Consider the following 25000-nt stretch of genomic DNA (forward strand, 5'->3'; position numbering starts at 1 on the left):
TTAGCACTTTTAGTCACGTTTTTTGACCTTTTACTATTAGAAATATTATTATTTTATATTTCTATCTGATAGAGAATATTCCAATCTTTCATAATCAGCAATTCGTTGGTTGTTATAGCTTTTAGTTTAACAGATATTAATTACCAAAAATCGTCGGAAAAAAGTATCAAGCACCCCCCCTTGGCAATTTTTTCTTAAGAATGAAAATTTCATCTCTCAGATTTCCGTTTTAACTATCCGATCTTATAAAGAATAGTGCGTAGATTAAGACGCTGCGATCAGATCTTAATTATCTCTTTTAGTTTACGAGATATTCGCGATTGATTAAAATGAATTGAAAAATTTCAATGTTTGGCACTTTTAATCACATTGTTCGTCCTTTTGCCCAACGATATTTGTTTATTTTATATTCTAGTCTAATAAATAATTATCCAATCTCAAAATTATATTTTTTACAAAAACCAGTCGACTAAATCATCACCAATAATATTCTGGTAATTATAAATTTTATTTGATAAGAATCCAACAAGTAATTCTCAAGTTATAGGAGATTAAAATGTGTCTTACTAACCTTGCACAACTACACCACTGCTATCAGGCTACAGGTTAAATTTAACTTGTGGAGTCGCTGGCTGCACTACTAATAATACGGCAAACTATTGTTACGCTACGCACACCTATATAATATGTGAAGTATGCGCGTGATATTTCTTGTTTCTTTTCTTCTTATACCATTAAAAAGAGACACAAGATGTGTTTACCGTCGAGTATTAGTATTTTAGTCGCCGTTGCTATGGGTTTGTTATTCGTTACCCTAGCAACGCAAGGGGAGCGCTGTTGCAACCCGCGAATCTGTTATCTTCTGTCTCTTTTCCTCTCATGACTTGAAAAAAAAACACAAAATATTTTTACTTTCTAGTTTTTAACTCTCAGCAGCGGTTGCTATGGGTTTGTTATTCGTTACCTTAGCAACCAAAGGGGGAATGCAAGTGTGACTTGCAAATCTGTTAACTTCTAACAGTGTATTTTTCTCTTACAATTAACAAGAAACACACAACACATTTTTGCGTAATCACAACTCAACTCTAATATATTTTTAGACATTCACCCGTGGTTGTTATGCGTTTGTTATTCGTTACCCCAGCAACGGATAGGGGGAATGCAAGCGTGACTTGCAAATCTGTTACCTTCTAACTACATTTCTCTTACACTTAACAAGATTCACACACAAGTTCTGCGTGATCACAACTCAAACACAACACAACTCAAATCTATTTTTAGACACTCACCCTCCGTTACCATGGTTGTGTTACAGCTAACCACAGCAACACATACAAGTATCATACTATAAATTCAACTTTATAGTTTATGGCTCAAAATAATTAACGGCTATTTCCATCTTTGTAACTAATATCCAGCGCGGTAGCATCATTCGCGATGGAATCTCGAGTGGACGTCGAGCGCAAGCTGCGCCTGCCTTTATAATAACAATTGTTAATGGTTAATAAGTGGTTTGATTAGCGGTCGTAGCGGTAAATGTTTTATTGTTGGCCGGCGCGTTTGAAATCAACGCGCGCCATCTTCGCGTCTCGTTACCAGCGAGACATTCGCATTTTATGCGCTTCTTGCGGCTGGCTACCGATACCATTTTATATATTTTATATAGTTTTGTGTATTCGGAGCGATTTGCTGTTAATAATTGTGTGTGCAAAATATGCGTAATTGTTACAAATATTCTAAGAAAAATAGATATAAAAGTATAGTTGTAGTGAGTAACGGTGATGTGAAGAGAAAAAATGTGATTTTTGTTGTAAAAGTGCAGATTACAGGTAAATATTAAGAATACAGTAAATTTGTTTATAAAATATGAAAGTAGATAAAATTATCTTTCTATTTATGTATATATGATTGCTGGTTATTGTTTATAACATATAAATAATTGATGTTAAAGTTTGAACTTATTTTTTTTGAAATTGTTTAAACTTTTGTGAATTACGGAAAAACTATAAATTTATCATGAAAACAAAAAATATAATCAGAAACTACACTAAATTATCTTTCTAATGATATATACATGTTTAAATAATTATGTCATTTAATACGTTTAAAAAAATATTTAAAAAATAAAAACTGTAGAAATTTACTGAAAAAGTTTTAGAATTGATTTTGTTGACAAACTTTGTTATAACTCAATAAATAATATTTGTATTGCATAGTAACTGACAGAATATTAAACTAGATAAAATTATCTATCGAAGTGTACCAAAAAATCTTGATTAAATTGTTTATAACATATAAATAATCATTGTTAAAGTTGAAACTTAATTTTTTTTGAAATTATTTAAACTTTAGTAGATTACGGAAAAACTAAAACATTTTGGTAAAAACAAAAAATATGTTCATAAACTACGTTAAAATACCTATCTAAAAATATATAATTGTTTAAACAAATTCATTTCTAACTAAGTTTTAAAAAATATTCTAAAACTTTTGCATTAAAAACACTCAAACAAAAATATATTTCCCTATAAATTAATTAATAACAAATAAACCAATAAACCTAATAAAATCCCACCTTCAAATCCTAAAACTAGTTTTAATCACCTTTCTAAAAAGGTAAAACACGATGTGTTAAACATATTGCATCATTAAAATAAATACGAGTAAAAAGGCAAAGAAATCAATAACGCTCATTTTACGAGCGTTAAATTTAATAATTTCCGACATAATTGCGCGTATTTTTGTGCGCTGTTTTGTTTATTACGTTTGTGCAACGCATCATAACTAATCACTAATGAGGTAGAAATGAATAAACGCTTAGAAGCCGACAGCTCATTTTACGCCTCAAAAAAATTACGAAAATAAATAGGTAAATGAAAAAAATGAAAAAAAGTATGATGAATGACATCGCTAATGAGGAATGATGGCGTCGTGATTAATTCACCGTGTAATTACTTTAATGAAGCACGAAATTTCACCAAATACACTGATTAATTATTATTATTAAACAGTGTGTTTAAAAATTTTAAAAAATTAAAGTAAAAATTTTGAATGAAATAAATAAGATTAACTTTAACGCCTTATAACTAGGCAACCAGCGGTGATAAATTATTGGAATAAAAAGTAAAATGACTAGTATCTTATCAGTTATCCATGTGATAAGAAAGTTGAGTATTATCGATAACCGTTTTGTGGTAATCAACAAATTTGTAAAAAAAAACTTTAAAATTGGTTAAATTTTAGTAATTAGTTTAGTTTACCGTCTTATAACTAGGCAACCGGTAAAGATAAATGAATGGAATAAAAGGTGAAATGACTATTATCTAATCAGTTATCGATGTGAAAAGAAGAAGAGTGTTATCATTAACAGTTCTCTATTAATTAACAAATTTTCATTTTGAAACAAATTTAAAACATATGAAACAAAACTTTAAAGTCTTGTAACTTTTAAACTAATTGTTTAAACAAATTTACGTAAACGTAAAACTGTTAACAATCTTATCAGTAATACCAATACAAAATTTCAACTTGTTATCATTAACGGTTTTTTGTTAATCAACAAATTTCCAATTAAAACCAAATTCAAAAAATATAAAACACAAATTTAAAGCCTTATAACTTTTAAACTAATTATTTAAACTATTTGCAACAAATTCTAAAACATCAACCATCTTATCAGTAATACCTATTCAAAATTTTAATTTGTTATCACTGACCATCTCTTCACAATAACAAAAAATATAAACTAAAAAACCTTTACTCCATTTTTAACCCTTAAACCCCTTACAACTATACAAACAACATTCCACTCAACACAAAGTAACGTTTAAAACCTCCATAAATTAATGCACTTTTGTATCCGAGAGTCAGTTGTCTTTCTGTGTCAGTGGAATATGAATGAATCAAGCAAACACGTAAAATTTGACCCGCTTCATGAAACACACCAGCAACATGTTTGCATTTCATAAATTCGTAGACTTAAGTTAAGTAAGTATTAAGTATTAATTTAACGCGTTTTAACCGAGTCGAAATCCCAGCACAATAAAATAAAACTACAAAAAAACCAGACAAACTTCAATATAAACTTTTAGTTTTTTTTTTCTTTATGTGACTTAAGTCACATTGACACTGAAAACTGTTCTAAATTGTGCAAAACCTCACGATTTGCGCATTAACAATCAAATCGTGACTTAGACAATAAATTAGGTACCTATAGCGCGACTAAGTGAAGAAAGTTGTATGGCCGCCATCTTGAAATCTCAAAAACACGAAATTTATGCTTTTTAGTGCACAAAATCCAAATTTTAAGGTCAAAATATTAATTTTTATAATTTTTATTAAATTTTTTTAGTTTTTGTAAATACGGTCCTGTATAAAAATTAATAAATTAATTCGCCGTGTGGTGTGCAGCACGGTTTTGGTCGTCGGCGCGTCGCTCTCCTATTCTTGGTCTATTTCCTACACGAAACTGCTTCGCGGCTTGCCAGACTTACTGAGTGAAGTTCGTTAAGTCGCGTACGCTTGCGCACCGAGAAAAAATCGTTAAGCTGCGTGTTGCGCCCCAGAAAGACGTCAACGGGTAATAGGTGCGCTAGCGTAATGATTTGTAACTGCTTTTGTAATTTATCATTTTCATTACTAACCTTAGTTAGTAGCTTAAGAGTTAAGCTTGCTTAAGATGCGAGTAAAGTTGATGTTGGTGATTTTGTCGCAATTTTTACAATTATTGCTTGATTAGGCGATGGATAATTGTGTTGAAGATGTCAACTCATGACCATTTGATAAATTAGGATGTGAGTTATTAGGAGATTACTTAAGTTGGTTGTTAAGTCATAATTATGGTGGGTTTTTGTGAGTTTTTTGGTGAAAAAACGGGAAAAATTACGAAAAATGTTAAAAATTTGGTGTTTTTTTAAGAAAATGTTAATTTAAGAGAAAAGTATTAAAGATATGAATTTGAAATTAAGTGTGATTAATTAGTGATAAATTCTAAGTTAACTGTTTCCAAAACTGTTTAATTTTATTTGAGATTTACATAGTTATAGTCTTTCAAAGTTGACTTAAGTCATAAGACCAAAAATTAAAATTTTCGCAAATTTTACTAATTTGCTTATAATTAATAAACTAATTAAGATAAATTATTGCGGTTTTCAGATTCATATAGTATATTAACGAAGCTTTCATAATATGTATAACAATATAAATAAATTTGTTTATAACTATTAAATATTTATTGTTTTATGTGAAAATGCAAAAAATGCAATTTTTACTTTTTTTTCATTAAAATCACAATTACTCGCAAACTAATTAAGATATTTGCAAAGTGTAAAAACACATTGATAAACAATTAACATGTCTTTCATATCACATAAAAATATTGTCATAATTCTAATTATAACTAATTAAAAATTGCTTCGAAACGCAAAAAATAATAAATCAGACAGAAAATTTCCCAAAATTTTTACAAAAATCAATATTACTCAAAAACTAATTAATATATTTTAAAACTGCAAAAACAAAATAAAAGCCAATTAAATTACCTTTCATATGATATCCAAACCAAATCAAAATTCTAATCACAACTAAATGATAATTGCAATTAAAAATAACATTACTTTATTACCCAAAAATTCCAAAATTTTACAAAAACCTAAATTACTCTCAAACTAATTAATATTTTTCAAAACTACAAAAACACAATCAAAGCCAATTAAATCGTCTTTCATATAACATTAAACCATATAAACAATTCTAATTATTAATAACAAATAATTACATCTAAACTTAAACTTCAATAAATTTCCACCTAATTTTCTCTCCGAATCAACTTAAAACAAATTAATTCCAATCAACCTAATCCCCACTCAATTACACCCAACATCATACACATAAACAAGATTCACCTGCCTCAGAATTTAATTAAACCATCCACGCATTCGCAAATTATTCATAACCCACCTAACGACTCGACTTAACTTAAACCCAACTCAAGCCTTAACTTAACTTAAGTAAAACTAAGCGCCTCGACGAACGGTACGATTAATTGGCATCGTAATGATTTACACTCAAGCACACGCCTTACAGAGTTACCAACATCGTATGTCTTGCGTCTTGCATTAAAGCAGGATATGCGCAGACAACAGCTTGTAAGCCTACGGATCGTCCCATAAGTCATAAATCATCATAAGTCATGCGCGCCGCTGTGACTTAAGTCGGTCGTAGGTTGCTTTTTACGTGTTTTACACTAATTAAATCGGAAATAAATATAAATACGTGAATTATTGTTGTTTTAGACAAGAACTAGATGATTAATAACCTGGAATTGATTAGAATTCACGATTGTGATACTTTTTTGTTTTGTGTGTGTGTGGAAAAATTTCACAATTGGCGATATTTATGTATTGTTTAATGTTAATTACGTTTTTTTTTGTGGCTTTAATTGACCAACACAAATAAATATATTCGATTTGGTAACGATTTCGAGTTATTCGAGGCTTGGTAACTAATGGTAACTTGGTAATTATTTCAGGACCGTATTTATGAATTAAATTTGTAATTTTTATATGAAAAAAATAAAATAAATACTTTGTTACTTGATTTCCTTTTAGCCCAGTCATTTGGTAGTTTTGCTTGGAAAATAGTGCGGGATTGTTGAAAATTGGTATTCATATAGATTTCGAGGTGCTCTTTACGAATTTCAACTTTGCCACCTCGTATCTTGTTCGCCCGAACCACCATCTTGGAAAAATGGTGTCAAAAAACAGTTTTTTGGCCATATCTCCTTTCCGACTCATTTTACGATAAATATATCTATATAATAAATTAAATTTATTTAAGTTAAATTTATATAAGTACCTTTTTCTTGTAAAATTAATAGTTTTAGCGTACGGGCGCCGCAAAGTCTACTTCAACATTCGTATTTGCCAAAAACTCATTTCCACACCACCATGAGGTAGAGTACGTGGCGCGATTGTTTTTTTATCGTGGTATCCCCAGTAGGCCTAATCCACACGCACTATTCCAAAATTTAATGGATTGTCTTCCGATACGCTCTTCGCGATAGACCAAGTGTTCTGCGTTAATTGTCTTCAGGACCGATCGAAATATCACAAGTAAAAATTTCTTCCATACTATCCGTGATGGGATTATCGATTTCACTGCAATCTTAGTTCTTGAGTTCATCGTACGTGTGCTCAAAAACGGTAATGGTTTCTTCCTCCTTATCGCTATCTTGTGAACTTGCGAATTATCACAGGTACCACTGCAATTTATTCAGATAACGGAGCACTTCATTCTAGTCTTTCTGCAGCCGCAGGCTTTCTGACACCCCTTTTTGCATTTGCAAGATATTAGTTTTCACAATGTTTCGGGAGCTGGGGGCTCAAGTGTGGGGGATTAGCCCATTCTTCTTTCTTTTCCATCCCCATTGTTCTGCATTTAGTTCATTCCCATACTACTATTTAATTTGGTGATAAGTTCTGAACGAATGTTGTCGGGCTGCGGCTTCAGTTGGTGGTAGCGATGCAATATTAAATCTATTTTTGTATGCTGATTTTGTGAAGCTGCCATATCTATAGATGTTTGAAACATATTTTGCATAGTTTTCACATCACTGTAACTGTATAATTTAAGAAGGAAGAATTCGCCAGCTGTAGCAATGATCTCTGTACCAGCCTTTGGGTTTTTGAATACCTGGATAACTTCGTTTAAATCTGGATTTTTACGGAGTACATTAATACATTTTAATTTTTCTTGATGAAAGAGTGCAGATGTTGTATCACAGCCACAAAAAGCATGTAAGAATAATATGTGATCTGCCGCTGTTTGATCGATCATGCTTTTGGTTGAATAGATTTGTTGCAAAATTTTTCCTTTTTCTGGTTTTAGCAAATTTATGTTTGAACGCATTGATAGTGAATAAGAAGATCTACATCTTCGCCGATAACATGCACGAATTGTGATACTGTGCATTGGCTGCGACCAAATCATAAACACGCTCGAGGCATTCAACAATCGCTCTACCCCAATCATCATTACGTGCTCTAGGACGTTCTGAAATAGTGTTTTTCATCGATAATTTATGTACGCTAATCACAATATTTCGATCACTCAAATGCGTTTGTTTTTATTTCGCTATAAATTCTGCTGTTCTATCAGCAGCGTACAAAAAACAATGATTTTTAAATGAGAATGTTGGGCACGTGGATCGCAGTTGTGGTTGAAAAGTCGTGACAACACATCCTTTTTTAAACGCAATGATTAGTTTCTCATTATTATATCGTTTCCGACATATCTCGTGAACAACTACCGATCTCAATCCCTCTAAAAGTTTACCCTTATTATCCTTTCTTTTATTTCTTTCTTTAATTTCTATCACTTCACTATTTTGCAATGGAGTTTTACAAATAAAAAATTTACGTTATCAACCATGGCATCAAAACTGCAAACAACACGACTATTCAGAACAATAAATATCAAATAATGACTCAATGAAAAAATACTAAAATAAAAGTAAACTCGGCCGGCGAAACTTTCAAACAAACGAGGGGGAGCACGAGCACCCTCAAATCATAGCAAGCAAAAATAGCAGTCATGACGACTTGGAAATGACTTTTTGGCAAAAACGAATGTTGAAGTAGACTTTGTGGCGCCCGTACGCTAAAGCTATTAATTTTACAAGAAAAAGGTACTTACATAAATTATAGGAAATTTTCTCTAGTTTAATTTATTATATAGATATGTTTATCGTAAAATTAATCGGAAAGGAGATATGGTCAAAAAACTGTTTTTTGACACCATTTTTCCAAGATGGTGACTCGAGCGAACAAGATACGAGGTGGCAAAGTTGAAATTCGTAAAGAGCACCTCGAAATCTATATGAATACCAATTTTCAACAATCCCGCACTATTTTCCAAGCAACCACATTTTTTAGCACCAAATGACTGTACTATTAGTTATAAATAAAAAAATTGAAAGAAAATTGCAATAAATCTAAAAAATTTCTGTTTTTTCTGGAAAATGTTAAATTTTCAGAAAACTATTAAAGATATTAATTTGACATTAATTGAGCTTAATAAGTAATAAATTTTACGTAGACTCCTTGTAAAATTATTTAATTTTATTAAATAGTTACTGAGTTACGGGCTTTCAAAGTTGGCTAAAGTGATAAAACCAAAAAAATGAATTTTTACGTCGCAAATTTTACAATTTTGCTTATAATTAATAAACTAATTAAGATAAATCATTTCTCTTTTCAGATTCATGTAGTATATTAACAAAGCTTTCAGAATATGTTAAACAATATAAATAAATTTATTTCGAACCATTAAATATTTACTGTTTTATTTATATTGTAACTTTTTCATAAAAAAAATTAAATATTAACTTAAATAATTAATTTCTTATGGTTATAAAATAAAATTTGAAGAAAGTCTAATGTCATATGAGAGAAATTTAATTTTCTTTCACATACTCTTTAAACTTTTCCAAAATCTTAATTAGTTCAAGAGTAATCAAAGCTTTTATTAAAAAAATGCAAGAATTAACCTAAATTTTGTGTTTTTTGTTATAAAACATAAAATATTTTATGTTTAAAGTAACATTTGTTTAAACAATTATACACTTTCTGAAAGCTATGTAAATGCACTCTATAATTATGTTAACATTTTTGTAATAACTATTTTCGTTCATTTTCATTTACAGAAGCTTAAATAAACGAACTTTTTAATTTTTTCATTTGAGTTGTGTTGTTTTGTGCCATTTGTATACCTTTAGAAGGTCAATTTAATTAGTTATAACAGTTGCAGTTCTAATCTTGGCAACATCTGGTAGAAAATTTAATTTTCTTTGAATCAACACAAATATTTTTGTAATAACTTTATGTGTGTTTGAGTAATTAATAATTTTATAAAAAAAGTCAAAGTTTTACTACTGTGAAGTTTAATCAAAAATATTTATATGTTATATTAATATTTGTTTAAACAATTATACATATTTGTATAGGTAATTTAATAATCTATTCAATTTTGCAAAATTGCTATGGTATTGCAATTAGCTTAAGCATAAATGAACAAAAACTAAATTAATTACAAACATTTTTATGTTTTGTTTAACTTTATCACTAAATATTTAATAGTTATAACTGCAATCATAAAAATATTTTGATATCATATGAGAGATAATTTAATCCTTTTTCAATATTTGTTCACTGCATAGTTGTATCAATGTTAATTTAGCAGTAATTAACGTTTTAATTAAAACTTGCAAAAATGCAAGTTTTACAAGTTTAATGTTTATTAATAAATATTAACAACTTGGAGAAATATTTATTTAAACAATGACACATATTCTGAAAGGTAATGTAACAGACTATTAAATTGTTAAACAAAATTAACCTACCGCTGTTAGTTTATGCGCAAATCAACAAAAACTAAAACAAATTAAACAAATGCAATTTTCAATATTATTCTTAACTTTCCCACCTAATATTTCATACTTCTAACAATAATTTCCTATAAAATTTTACGTCAAATGAAAGATAATTTAATCCTTCATCAATATCAATTATCATAATACCATTCCTTTAATTAATTTCTTAGTTATTAACAATTATCAACAAAACATCAAAAAACATCAAATCCAATATTTAACCTCAAATAATTCATAACCCCAAAATATTACCAAACCAACCTAACATTATCCAAAAGACAATTTAATCCTCTTCCTAAATCTTCAAACAAAACTCATCTACCTCAATTCCTTCACGAGTTATTCAACAAAACCTAAACTAAACTATAACGAAAATTCCAACTGTAAATCTAACACTATTTTTTCGGACCAGACAAAATCCGAAATCACACCAAATACATCCATACCATAACCAAACAGATTAAAATTAAACGCGCAGTCTTCAAATCTTCAAGATCGGCCACAAATAGAGGTATAATATAAAGTCAACAAGCGGAACGATCCAAAAATTATACACAACGAAACAAAAAAAAAGAAGAAAAACATAAAAAATTATCTTCAAATACAAAGTGTTATACTATTATTAAGATAATTTCATATTCAACGCGTGAAAATAAAATAAAACTAAAATTTTACTCACATTATTCGATGATCAATCAAATTCAACGTTGAAATTTGTTTCTATCCTTGTGAAACACACAAAAATCACTTGATAAATCCAAATATTGTTGGTTTATTAAAGTTTGATAAAGTTTTGAAAGTTAACAAACATTTTATTTAACCACTTTATTCTATTCTTAATTAGAATTCGAATTATTGACACGATGCTTTTATTTTTTTCGTGGTGAACGTCTTAATTAGTTTCGCGCGAGCTTTCTTGCGTTTCGCACTCGAGTGTTCCAATGCGTAAAAACCGGAGCACATGCGATGATTAAACTTCTTTTGCTTCTTCTTCCACTTTTTATGTACAGTGTAGGTAATAATAATACAAGTATACGAGTATAAAATAAAACACGAACACGTAGCGGAGCGATGTTTGTGGTTGCACGACTCGAGTGCGAATGAGTGTGCAGAGTAGACGGCGCAGCGTCGGTGCCGGTAACGCGGTGGACGCGGCGCATGCGTAGTGTATGTGTGTGTGTGAGAAAAGAAGTACGGTGAGGTGAAACGCTGACCATGAGTGAGATGGGATTATAGAGTGTGGGGTGTGTATGAGAGGAATGGAGGAGGTGAGGATGACAAGGTGTTACAAGTGTTGTGTTTGGTTTTTGTGTTTGTTGATTGTGTGTTGTTTGTCGCTTGGAATGAATTGAGGTAAAGTTATGAGGAAGCATTATATGTAAGTGAAAGAGTTGGAGATGAAACCGTGTCATCAAATATTTGCAATGGACAAGTAGTAATTATTAATTAATGTTTGAATTAGCTTAAATTAAGCATTTTTTTAATGTATTTTTTTTTTGCAAAATCAAAATTTCAACTTTAAACTTAAATATCTTAAAAATAATAAAGATAATAGAGTTATTTGAACAATAATATGTTTACTAACTAAATAGCTAACAATAAACAAAATTTTAAATAAATATCACTAATCAATAAGTTTTTACAGACAAAAAACTAACAAAAATCAAATGAAAAAACAAAATTTTAACTTTAAACTTAAATATCTCATAAACAAATAAAGATAATAACGTCATTTAAACAATAATATATCTACCAACTAATAAACTAAATATAAACAAAATTTTAGGTTGTTATCTCTAACCAATATGTTTTTACAGCTAAAAAACTATCAAAAATCAAATGAAAAAAACAAAATTTTAATTGTGAACTTAAATATCTCATAAACAAATAAAGATAATAACGTCATTTAAACAATAATATATCTACCAACTAATAAACTAAATATAAACAAAATTTTATCTTGTTATCACTAACCAATAGATTTTTACAGCTAAAAAACTAACAAAAATCAAAATACCAAAAGTTATAACTTAAAACTCAAATATTTTATAAACAAATAAAGATATTAAATTCATTTAAAGCAATAATATATCTATTAACTAATAAGCTAAATATAAACAAAATTTCAACTTGTTATCACTAATCAAAAACTTTTACAGTCAAAAAACAAACAAAAATCAATTTTCTTCAGCTGTGTTTGTGCAAAAACAAAATTACAATTTTAAACTCAAATATCTTATAAACAAATAAAGATAATAATTTAATTTAAATAAAATTACCTTTAGCTACTCATTCACTACCTACAAACAAAGTTTTAACTTGTTATTACTAACTAAAAAGTTTTTACAATAAAAAAACTTTCAAATATCAAAAACCTTTAATTTGATTTGTGTAAAAACAATATTCTGACTATAAACTCAAATAATTTATAAACAAATAAAGATAATAACGCCATTTAAACAAAAAATATTTATCAACTAATAAACTAACATGAAACAAAATTTCAACGAGTTATCACTAACTAAACTGATTTTACAGCCAAAAACCAACAAAATTCAAAATTCTTTACTTTTGTTTGTGAAAAAACAAAATTATAACTTTAAACTCAAGTATTTTATAAACAAATAATGATAATTATGCTATTTAAACAATAGTTTATTTGCCAACTAATAAACTAACTAGAAACAAAATTTCAACTAACTATCATTAACCAAAAAGTTTTTACAGCCAAAAAACAAAGAAAAATCAAAATTATTTATTTTTCTTTCTGTAAAAACATAATTACAACTTTAAACTTAAATATTTTATAAACAAATTAAGATAAAAATTAAATTTGAACAAAAATGTCTTTATTAACTCATTCACTATCTACAAGTTAAATTTCAACTTGTTATCACTAACCAGACACTATTTACAGTAAAAAAAGAACTAAAAAACATATTCTTTGTTTTTGCTAGTGTTAAAACAAAAGTACAAATTTAAACACAAATAAATTATAAACAAATAAAGATAATGATTTCATTCAAACAATAATACCATTATTAACTCATACACTACCCACAAACCAAATTCCAGCTTATTATCACTAGCCAAAAACTTTTTACAGCCAAAAAACAAACAAAAACCAACAATTTCCACACACAAAAAGTAAAAAAAAAACCAATAATTTATCCATATCCCTAAGAATAAATAAACAATCCACACATAATATTTATATTTTTTATTCCTCTGCCTCATAGGTATCTCTTTACTCCATAATATAATAATATTTCATCTCCCTCCCTATTCATATCTCCTCTTATCTCATCTCATCTCTTATCATAATCCTCATTTTGTTACTCGTAAATATTTGTGTACATAATAATCATCTGCATCTCATTATACTGGTAAGTAGATAATTACAATATATTAATTAATTAGCAATACTCATCTCTATACAATACAGTACAGTGTCTCATATTATCACTAATTGTTACATTTTATTCTCAAACAAAACAAAAACAAAAATAAAAAAAAAATAAAAACAAAAATCATAATATAATTATTACTTAGTGTATTGGATTATTACTAATTCATTATTATTATTATTAATATTAATTTATTATTAATATTAATATTAGTGTAACACCGATCGCATTAATATTTACATATTATTTTCACACTCAAACGCAAAGAATATTGAGCCGTATTAATTCCCCGCACACTTCCGGTTATATTTTCCGGTTTTCCGGTTTCACGTCCGGTTTTCCGGTTTTTCTAATTTTGGCACCATAATATACTTATTGATATAAAAATCACATTTTTGTGTTTTTTCCCTCATACAATACATTATTCACCCAATTTATTATACATTCAAGGACGAAATTAAGGATCATGTGCAAAGTACTCGTATTACCCCTAGATAAGATATATCTACAAATACAATACTTGTGTTGCTTTCATTATATTATATACTCCCCTATGAGTCATAATCTAGATTATATCCTGTTTGGTTTAGTGTACTATCACATTGTTATCAATTTTGTATTTGTATCCTCCATTTGATAAGAAACAACTAGAGTTAATAGTGATGGATGATCACGATGACGATATATCAGTCCCTTCGATGATGATGCAGCGCCGACGACGCCGAACCGGAAGTGTCCGCACTAGCGCCACGTGTAAACCTTCTACGAATCGGCCGCGTGGCACTTGGATCCAGACTGGCGGATCTCCTCTGTTGACGCATTTGCGCCGCCAACATTTCCACCTCCCAGTTGTTGGGAGAGTTTTCATATTCGCCGGATTCATATCCGGGTTCAGGCTCGGAGGAATCCCCGCCGAATTCAGACTCGGTGTCCGTGTTGGAGTCCATTTCAAGGATGACTTCATCCGTGGGTCCTTGCCATATGGGTTGGGGCATAGGGTTTGTGGAAGTTGTTCTAATTCTGTGGATTCGTTGCGGTTTAGTTCGTCCCAGGAGTGCTCGTGACCGGAAACGACAGTTTCGATTGAGTCCTGTGGGTGAACCAGTTGAGATAAATTTATGGGGTTAAGTGTATGAGGTGGAGAATTTAATTGGGTATATTTTATTTTAATGAATTTTTTTTGTATTTTTTTGGATTGGTGAGTTATTTTGGTTTTTGTGAGATATTTACCGTGTATGAATCGTCGGTGGCTTTTTCTAATTCGTGGATGTGTTCTCGGAGTTGGTCAATTGTCTCGTCGCGTTCTTTGAGTTCTTCTTCGAGTTTTATTAGTTTTTGTTGGTATTTGTCCTGCATGTCTTGGAGGTGTGTGCTCATTACTTGTTTGATTGCCATGAGAATATCTGCGAAATATTGCTGTTCTTCGTCTAGAGAACCTAAAAATTAAAATTATAAATTAAATTATTAACTTTAACCTTAAATATCTTTTTAATGGTATGGTGAATTTTAAATATTTTTACAGTATATTGTAAATTGGTTAATTCTCTATAATTTATCTTAATACAATTTTTTGTTATCATTTGTGGTTTAAAAGTTATTGAAGTGCCCAAATTTTTTGCAAAATTTTGTTGCAAATTATGAAACATTGAGTTTAACCTCAAATATCACCTAAAATATTGAGTTTTTGAAATTTTTAAAAATATATTCGGGTAGAATAGGTAAATACCAACAATTTATCTTAATAAAATTTTTTGTTATCATTTACGGTTCAAAAGTTATTGCAATGCCCAAATTTTCAGAAAAAAGTTTGTTGTATATTATGAAAAATTGAGTTTAACCTCAAATATCTCCTTAAATATTAAATTTACACAAATTTTATAAATATATCCTAATAGATTGGTTAATTCTTAACAATTTATCTTAATACATTTTTTTGTTATAAATTATGGTTCAAATCTTATCGACATGCCCAAAATTTGTCAAAAAATTACTTCAAACTGTTGCATACTGAACTTTAACCTCAAATATCTCCTCAAATATTATAACTAATAAAATTTACTAAAAACATCCTCATAGACCATTTAACCCTTAACAATTTATCTTAATAAATTTTTCTTCTACCTCCCCCCAATCAAAAGTTATCCTAAAATTCAAAAAATTTTACCCCCACTACTTTTATTTTCCAAAACCTACCTTTGTACTTCATCTGATTGCTTTTCGAGGTTATAATCTGCACATTACACTTCTCCTGCTTCTCCTGCTGCATCCTCTCCTCCTCCAGCCTATTCTTCAACTCATCAATATTATTATTCCCTGGAGAACCATTCGGCGGCGGTGGAGGCGGAATAACACTAGTAATATTCGTCACCGTAATATTGGTCAAATTGGAAACATTATTACTAATTTGTGGTATATGCACCGGACCTTCCCCCCCTCCCCCTGCACATGCGCATGCGCATGAATCCCACCATCCCCACCAACATCCCCATGCGGAATATTCTTAATCAACGGCGACGTGGGTAAACTTGTAGTGGTAGTAAAAATCGGCGTGGACAAAAACGGAAAAGACGTAGAATCATCAAGACCATGACCACCATGAGGTACCCTGGTAACACAGGTCAAAGCATTCCCACTATTCGGCGGACTGGGAAGTGTATCCCTATTAAAAGTAACACTTTTCGACAACTTGGAATGCCTGGCTGCATAACCTTCAATCGTGGGTGCCCTCATCAACTTCCGGAACTCAGTAGAATCCACTTTTTCCGGCATGGTCGTAGCTGTAGCAGGAGGAATCTCCTCTGAGAGTTTCTTCAGAATACTCTTCAAATTCCTCCTTTCTAAGGTCTCATTACTTTCTGTACTTGAATGCAGAGGAGATGGTACCAGGAGTCTCTCCATGGCATGATGCATGGTACTACCCTCAGACCTACTCCTGGTAAGATGATCCCCTGTATCCTCCTTATCGGAAATATCCAGGGAGAAGGACCTTGTCTTCATGACAGTTTCCAACTCTTCTAATTTTTGTCTTTCGTTCAAAATCTTCAATTTCTTCACAAAAGGTAACCCGCCATATTCTGGACTTAAGTCATCTATGGACCTATATTGTTTGGTGGTACGTTGAGTCAGAATCAACCTGGGCCTAGGTTTAGAATCATTGTTGAGAAATATAGAATCTGAGTTCAAGTTCTCATCGGATTCTTCTTTGATGGTACCAACTTCAGTTTTTCTGAGATTAGTTAGCGAGGAACTAGCAGACATCTGCCGCTCGGAGTTATCTCGGACAATGGCGGCCTTTTTTAATTTGGACCAATGAGCTTCCTTTTCATTCTCATCTTTATCCAGACTTTCATTGGACTGTGGAGAATCTTTCGGGGATTCTTCAACGGAAGGTTCTGGGATGTCCTTCAAGGGTTGATGATGTTGATGGTGTTCCTTAGTCTCTTTGAGTTGTTTCAATTTCTCCCGGAAGGAAACCTTATTCGCAGGTTTTGTTATTGTAGATGTTAATAAATTCTTTGTGGTTAAGGTACAAGTGGATGTAGAAGTAACTACAGAATTTGTACAAGGTGTAGAATTAGTGGTACCCTTACTAGTTGAAGCCTGGACCTGAGATAGATTCTGAGATAGCGCTGCTTTATCCTCTTTGGCTTTCAGAAGTAAAAGTCTTTGTAAAAGTGGTAAACCTGCACCTATGACTTCCGGTTGGTCTTTTTCTTCAGAACCTGTGGTGGATCCACTGCTAGGTACCAGATTACTACTTCCGGTTGGGGTGGACTTTTTACACTGGCGGGTGATGGGCTATGACCCAATGGACTTGACCCTACTCTCTCCTCATGTTCTTGTTTTTCTTTCAATAATCTAAGTCTGGATAACAGGGGTAACCCTGCTCCTAGTGGGGAAGTGACCTTTTCAGGACCATCCACATCAGATTCTTTCTTTTCTTCTTCTTGGGATAATTCATGGGATCTTACCCTGGGCATCCTTTTGAGGACTCCTTTCCCATCCCGGTTTTCTACTTGAATGCAGAGGTTGTAGTTCTAGGGATTCGTGACTTCTTCGATGGGTTCTACTTTTTCGCAGAGCGTTTCTGAGTCCTTTTGCTTCGTTTTTTATTTTGTCTACTAACCCTTTACCATCCGCCATTTCTTTTTCTTTTTGGTAAGCTCTGGCGGATGCTTTGACTTCCATCAAACGTTTCCTCCCTAAAGCTTGGAGAATTTCTTGAGCTTCTGGGTAGTCTTTCATTGCGTTGAGGACATCTTCCCGGGAGAGTGAGAATAATTCTGAGTATCCTACAGAACGCACATCTGCTGTACGCCTAGAACCATAATAATTCTGTATCTTTTTAATTGTAGAATTATTACCGAATACTTACTTATTGAGTCCGTCGAGATTCAGAATTCCAATTTCTCCGAAAAAATCACCTGCTTTCATTGTTGTGAGGACTTTACCGGCTTCGCTAAGGACTTCCAGAATTCCATCTGCGATTATGAACATCTCCCTCGCAACCTCACCTTTTCTACATATAGAATCTCCAGGTGTGAAGATGTATGCTTTCATTTTGAGCACCAAATCTCTCAGAAATTCTGGTTGGCATTCTTGGAATATCGTCACCTTTTTCAGTACACTTAGGTTGACATGAAGGGCTAATTCTGTTTTTAGTTTATCTGGGAGTAGGCCAAGGGCGGTGTTGATGTCCCCGCCTCCTGGATACGTCCCCGGGACCAAGAATAGTCATACCATCGAAGGACACGACGTTTCATACCTCCCGGTACCTGGATTCACAAAAAAATTTAGATGCAGAATTTTTTGGTTGGAATTCTGTAATTACCTTGTGATGTCTCATGTAGGTTTTTGCACCGTCCAAGAGACGTTCGAATTCTAACCTATTGGCGTTCCTGTTTGTTATCACATTACCTACTTGACCTAAAAAGATATAGAATTTTTTATTGTAATTCTGAGTCTTTTTATGGGACTTACCAACTATTGTCGCAAATATAAATACACCTATCAAATAAGAAACGATTGTGAACACATATCTGAAACAAATTTAGTGTTAGAATTCAAATTCTGTATATTGGGACTTAGAATTTTATTAAAAAACATAAAAATTTCAGAATAGGTTTAAAGGGCCCTAGGTTTTAGTTTAGAAAAATTTTGTGTCGTTATTTTCGAATTTGGTGAACGGCCCTTTAGTCCTTTTTCTGAGATTATTTAATTGTAGAATTTACCTACCCTTCGTTATTGTTGAATTGTAGCAGACGCGATTTGACGCCACGACGCGGCAAGGACCTCGGGCCGTCCACCGAATTAGTTTTTCTGTGTTTCAGAAATTTTTATTTTAAAAATTTTAGACACAGAATTTTAAAAATAAATTCTTTAGTAGTACCTAAACACATTCTAAGTGTTTTGACTCAAATTTAAAGCTTGCATTCCTTACAGAATGAGACGTAGAATTTTCACTTACTCGGCATTTGTTTCCGGCGTGGGTAAATCGCCGATTGTGGTTAGTGTCAACGTCGACCAATACAGCGACCCGAGATATTTCCTCGTCAAAGTTGCATAGTCGCCTGGACGGTATGGATATACCCAATCACCCTATAAATAAATTCTGTATCAAAGAAAGTCTTAGAATTTTTTCCTTTACCTGAAATCCTTCCGCTTCTGACAGGAGGAAATAAAAGCAGCCGAACCAATGGGCCAAAATGAGCAGGATGTGGATCAAGTTCACCACGCGCCATAAATTCGGATACACCGTGCGTGACTCAACCATATAATAGTAATTTATTGCGCGATAAACCTAATTACAGAATAATGACAAAAATTATTTTAATTCTGTAAAAACTTTTTAGTCTTAGAATTTCACGAAACGTAAAGATCTGTTAAAAATTTTAGACTCAGAATTTTTTCTACATCACCTTAAAAAATCTGGGAAATCTCAACAGTGGCTGCGGTCCGAGATGAATCTGCAGTAAATCAAGTGGACATAGAGCGGCGAGATCGAGAAGGAAGGCACGTGACGTCAGGTAATGCTTAGCTAATTTCCGCGAATCGTAGACCATGAGTCCCTGTTCCAGATATCCGGTTCGTAGTTGTACAACCACATCCATAATAAAACACAGGTCACTTAGACAGTCACACGCCAGCCAGAAACCACTCAGGAGGGCTTGGAATTCTGGGAATGACTGTCGCACAATCAACGTCCACAGATTGTACAACACAGAAAGTGTCAGAATCAACAACCAGTAGAAGTAAAAGTTCTCATCGGGATTGACTACAGAACGCGGTTGTTTCCGACGTGCTCTTCTACGTCTTGTTGTTGTGCGTTCTGTAGTTCCACCTTCGCTTCCGGTATCTTCGACGGTTTCTTGTGTTTCGGGGATTTGTCTTGTAGAGAATCGTTGGAGAAAAGAGTCTTCCCTTTTCAAAGGTGGTTTCTGGAAAAATTTTAGACACAGAAAAATATTATTGTCTTAGAATTGTATGAAACGTGGAGATTTGATGTAAAATTTAGACTTAGAATTTTTCTTTGATACAGAAAAAACATAAAAGTTTTAAAATGTTATAAAACGTAAAGATTTATTAAAAAATTTAGACTCAGAATTTTTGACTTTTGTACACTAGACACAGAAAAAATAAAAGTTTTAAAATGTCATAAAACGTAAAGATTTTAAATAAAATTTAGACTCAGAATTTTTATACCTTTTGTATAGCTGATGATATTTGCACGGTAGTTCGAAGTTTCATCCATCGTTGATTCGATTTGGTTCTGTAACACATTATCACAAAATAAACCACAAATCCACTGATAATCCAGACGTAGAATTGAGCTAGAATTGTAGAATAATCAGAAAACGTCTAAGTTACATCTGAGGAACATTCACGATACTGTATAGTCGAGAGCAAGTCTTAGAAAAAGTCTTAGAGAATACCAATATACAAGATATAGAAAACGAAAAACATTCTCGTTATCAAGAGACATTCAGAAGATGCCACTAAGAATAATATCCTTCTGTATCCTGTGAAATCAAGGCCCACCAAAAATGCAAGACGTCATTCGACATACAAAGACTTAGAACATATGACAACCATGAGCAAAGGAGGAGGAGAAAATGGCCGCCTCGGCAATGAATGCGCCACCTCTTGATCTTCCGCAGCGTGTGATAATAAGCCATAACGGCGCGCAGATTCCTCCACGATTGCGTCGCCGGATTTTTCCCGCTCGATTCACCCAAGGCGCGTGCGCGCTCGTCGTCGTCCTGCTCGTCGTCCGCATCGTGCCTGAAACGAGTCGCGGGGCGTCACAGCGTACACACCAATAATACACGCTGTGGGCGTGGCTTCACAAAAACCTACGTTAGCATTGGTTGTGATGTCGGGGCGGAGCTTAATTATATCATTATAGGTTATATCTAGCTTTATTTTAATTCTGTAGTTTATAGTTTATAGCGACTAATGGATGTGTTTGATTGGTGGATATACTTACTCTACGCCCCGCCCACCGGGACTTTTGCAGTCGCTTAATTCGTCGTTGTTTGCATTCGATGAGTCTTCGTCTTCTTCTTCGCGGCTGGTGTTTTGGGAGCGTGGGGATTGGAGGGGCGTGGCTGCGTCATCGGAGCTGTTGCCATCGTTTGCTCCGCCTCCGAGTGCGCCTCCGCTGGCGGCGCAGCTTGTGCTTGTGTCGTTGCGCGAGTCACCTTCACTGGGCGGATCAATCTGGAAATAAAATTTAAAATTTGTTTTATAAAGAGTTTAGATTTTTTATAAAATTTAGACTTAGAATTTTTTGGATGATAGAGAAAAATATGATAGGTGTAGAATTTTATGAAACGTGAAGATTTGATGTAAAATTTAGACTCAGAATTTTGTCATATAAAATATTTGATACAGAAAAAAAATAAAAGTTTTAGAATTTTATAAAACGTAAAGATTTTATGTAAAATTTAGACTCAGAATTTTGTCATATAAAATATTTGATACAGAAAAAAAATAAAAGTTTTAGAATGTTATGAAACCTAAAGATTTCATGAAAAATTTAGACTCAGAATTTTTGACATTTTGTATACTAGACACAGAAAAAAATAAATATCTTAAAATTTTATGAAACGTAAAGATTCTAATTTTCATATGAAATCAAAAAAAATTAAATAAAAATATTTCAATAAAGACCAAGTCCTTAAATTAAATCTTATCACATCGTTATCAATTGAAAACAAATAATGATGGTTCTTAAACATCCTTAAAATGTTTTCTCTTGAAGAGCTTTTTTTTTCTTTTATCTTGACTTGTGAGTAAATAAAATCTTTCCGTGAGGATAACAAAGGATAATAATAAAATGCGGAAATTCTTGTGTTCACTTAAGTGCAGCGTGTTCTTATCCTTACAAGTCCTTTCCTATGTTCTTATCTTATTTTATTTTATTTTATTTTCCAGGACTTTCATGACAACTCCTTACATCAGTCCGTTAAAAAGACATTCACAATATAAATTCCCACCAGATGTACAAATTCCCACTATGCACTATTTATAATTACGAGTAGGAGTAAGAGTATATTGGGTTGCATATTTTTTTCATTTCTTATAAAGGGGCGGAGCTTAAAATCCATTTTTATTGATTTTAGCCTTTCTAATCAAAATATTAAAAAAATTCAAACTGTATTGTATTCTAGGCATGATTTCACATCATTTTACTTCATTATCCTTATCAATAATAATTATCCTTAAAATAAAAAAATATTTTATAATGCTTGTTGACTTTTGAATTTCTATGAATATCGGAAAAACTTCGCGTATAATGAGCAAAAATTGAACTTGACGTCGCGTGCGCGTGGTTGAACGAAGGATCAAGGACGAAGGACTCTATACCTGCACGACCCGAAGCATCTGAATAATTGATGCATTGCGCACAGCTTCCACTCATTCACACACAACACACACACACACAACACACATGGATATACACATTGGAGTAATCGTCTCGTCCTGTCAAGGACTATTTCGGTATCCGACATCCCCGGTGGTAAAATTCAACTGAACAATCAGTCAAAATGTGAAAATAGCATTCCGAATCGATAAACAACAAAAATAACTCATCCGGAACAGGATAATGCAATATCACAGGATGATGGTTTATAATTACATATGTGTATGAGTATATTGGGTTGCATAATTTTTGTTTTTGTATGAAGGGGCGGAGCTTAAAATTCGTTTTTATTGATTTTAAGGTTTTGTAATCAAAATAATGAAAAAATTTAAATTGTATGATATAATAGGGATTATTTTACTTCATTATCCTTGTTTATAATAATTATCCTTGAAATAAAAAAAAATCATGAATTTTGACTTTGACTTTATTTTTTCACTTCCGGAACCGGAAAAGTCTTTAAAAATTTGATTTTCCTGAAAATTATTTGTATAAAATTTTCTAGGATATTTCTAGGATAACAAAAAAATATTTTTTCCGGTTTTAAGTCACTTCCGGAAAACCGGAAAAATTATTTTTTTACGTTTGGGAACATTGAAGGATAATTCAAGGACAAACCATAAGACTGAAGCCAAACATATTGGCGACCATCGCCGGCGGCGTGCTGGGCGTCCGTCGGATGCATCTGCGGTGCGTGTGCGGATGATGATGATCGTGTAGATGGCAGTGCAAGCGCGCCGCCATTGTCGTCCTGATTATCCCCGTCGGCGATAAACTTTAAATGCCCACTACGATGCACTACTTAAATGATAAAATTGCGCACATGTCGTAAACTTGATGTGCAATGAAGTGCAGAGAAATAATGCATGAATTATCCTTTTTCCTTATCTTATCTTGGGAAAAAGGATAATTTGTGCAAAACAACACAAAATAAATAAATAAAGCAAAACAAAATAAAAGCAAAAATTAAAATAAAGAAATAAATAATAATAAATAAACATAAGGTAGTAATGTAATTTATCCTGAGTGGAAAATAAATATGGCGGATGATTTATACAGTCTGTTTACAGAAAAGGATAATTTTAATTTTTATTTTTTGTTATTTTTTATTTTTTTAAATTGAAAATTGTTTTTTGAGTTTATTAAGGGTATAAGTAGTGGGTTTAGTTGGTTTAGGGTTCAAGATATAAAAGGTCCTTTTTGTGTAGCGTGTTTATTGCTTGTTATCGGTTTAACCTCGAAGGATAACGACTTCTAATAACAATAAAATAAAAGCTCGAGTTGATCCAGAGGTTAGAGGTTACAGGTTTGGTAATACTAAACCAACAAAAATGGTTAGAGAAATAAATTTGCCATTTTTATTAATTTTATATAATAAAATAAAAAATAAAAAAATTAAAGGATAATAAAAATGATAATAAAAAGGATTAAAATTATTTTTGATAAAAATATATATGGGGTAAAATATATAGAAAGACTTACTAATAATGTAAATTTAAATTTTTAATTTCTGAATTTTATTTAAAAATTTTGAAAAATCCGCCATTTTGATCCTTAAAATTAGTTTATAACATTTAAACAAAATTCCATTGGAATTAATTTGGAATTATGTTTCTAAACACAGTAAAAATATTTAAAAAAATATAAATTAATAAATTTGCTAATTTTATTGAGTTTTTAATAAAATAAAGAAGGATAATGAAAAGAAAAAGAGATTAAAATAATTTTGGTTAAATATTTGAGAAATAAAGAAGATCTAGTAAGATTTACTAATAATGTGAATTTAACTTTTTCATTTTTCACTCTCATTTTAATATTTTAACAAAATCCGCCATCTTGATCCTTAAAATGAATTTTTAAAATTTAAACAAAATTCCACTGGAATTCATTTGGAATTTATCTTCTAAACACTGTAAAAATATTGAAAAAATATAAATTAATAAATTTGATATTTTTATCAATTTTTAAATAAAATAAAAAAGGATAATTAAAATAAAAGGATTCAAATAATTTTTAATAAAAATAAATAGGAAATAATGTATAGAAAGACTTACTAATAATGTGAATTTAACTTTTTTCATTTTTCACTATCATTTTAAAATTATCACAAAATCCGCCATCTTGATCCTTAAAATGAATTTTCAATATTTAAACAAAATTCCATCGCAAATCACTTGTCATTCACTTCCCAAACACACTAAAAATATTTAAAAAATATAAATCAATAAATTATCCTTG

The 25000-nt window shown here is 31.4% G+C and overlaps 2 protein-coding genes across 2 annotated transcripts in view; both read right to left on the reverse strand.

The window, feature by feature from the left end:
• Positions 1-11513, reverse strand: part of LOC135802534 (uncharacterized) — a 29096-nt gene extending 17583 nt beyond the window's left edge. Inside the window, exon 1 of the mRNA XM_065316128.1 lies at positions 11109-11513. The gene's annotated coding sequence lies outside the window, so the exon portion shown is untranslated. The remainder of the gene's footprint in view (positions 1-11108) is intronic.
• Positions 11514-13969: 2456 nt separating this feature from the next.
• The window catches only part of LOC135803116 (uncharacterized), a 58307-nt gene continuing 47276 nt past the window's right edge, over positions 13970-25000 (reverse strand). The window contains 18 exon segments of the mRNA XM_065316733.1: positions 13970-14833; positions 14836-14926; positions 15067-15272; positions 16030-16118; positions 16406-17561; positions 17603-17849; positions 17851-18154; positions 18212-18545; positions 18548-18611; positions 18668-18762; positions 18817-18875; positions 19072-19155; positions 19304-19434; positions 19484-19636; positions 19755-20273; positions 20539-20605; positions 20977-21117; positions 21323-21555. Coding sequence (XP_065172805.1) covers positions 14523-14833; positions 14836-14926; positions 15067-15272; positions 16030-16118; positions 16406-17561; positions 17603-17849; positions 17851-18154; positions 18212-18545; positions 18548-18611; positions 18668-18762; positions 18817-18875; positions 19072-19155; positions 19304-19434; positions 19484-19636; positions 19755-20273; positions 20539-20605; positions 20977-21117; positions 21323-21555 — 4284 coding nt within the window. The 3' untranslated portion in view covers positions 13970-14522.

This window comes from Atheta coriaria, unplaced genomic scaffold (assembly GCF_025399875.1).
Source record: "Atheta coriaria isolate IRGN ID8LTWV9N9 unplaced genomic scaffold, Caltech_Dcor_3.1 hic_scaffold_2_pilon, whole genome shotgun sequence".
Classification (NCBI taxonomy): Eukaryota; Metazoa; Arthropoda; class Insecta; order Coleoptera; family Staphylinidae; genus Dalotia; species Dalotia coriaria.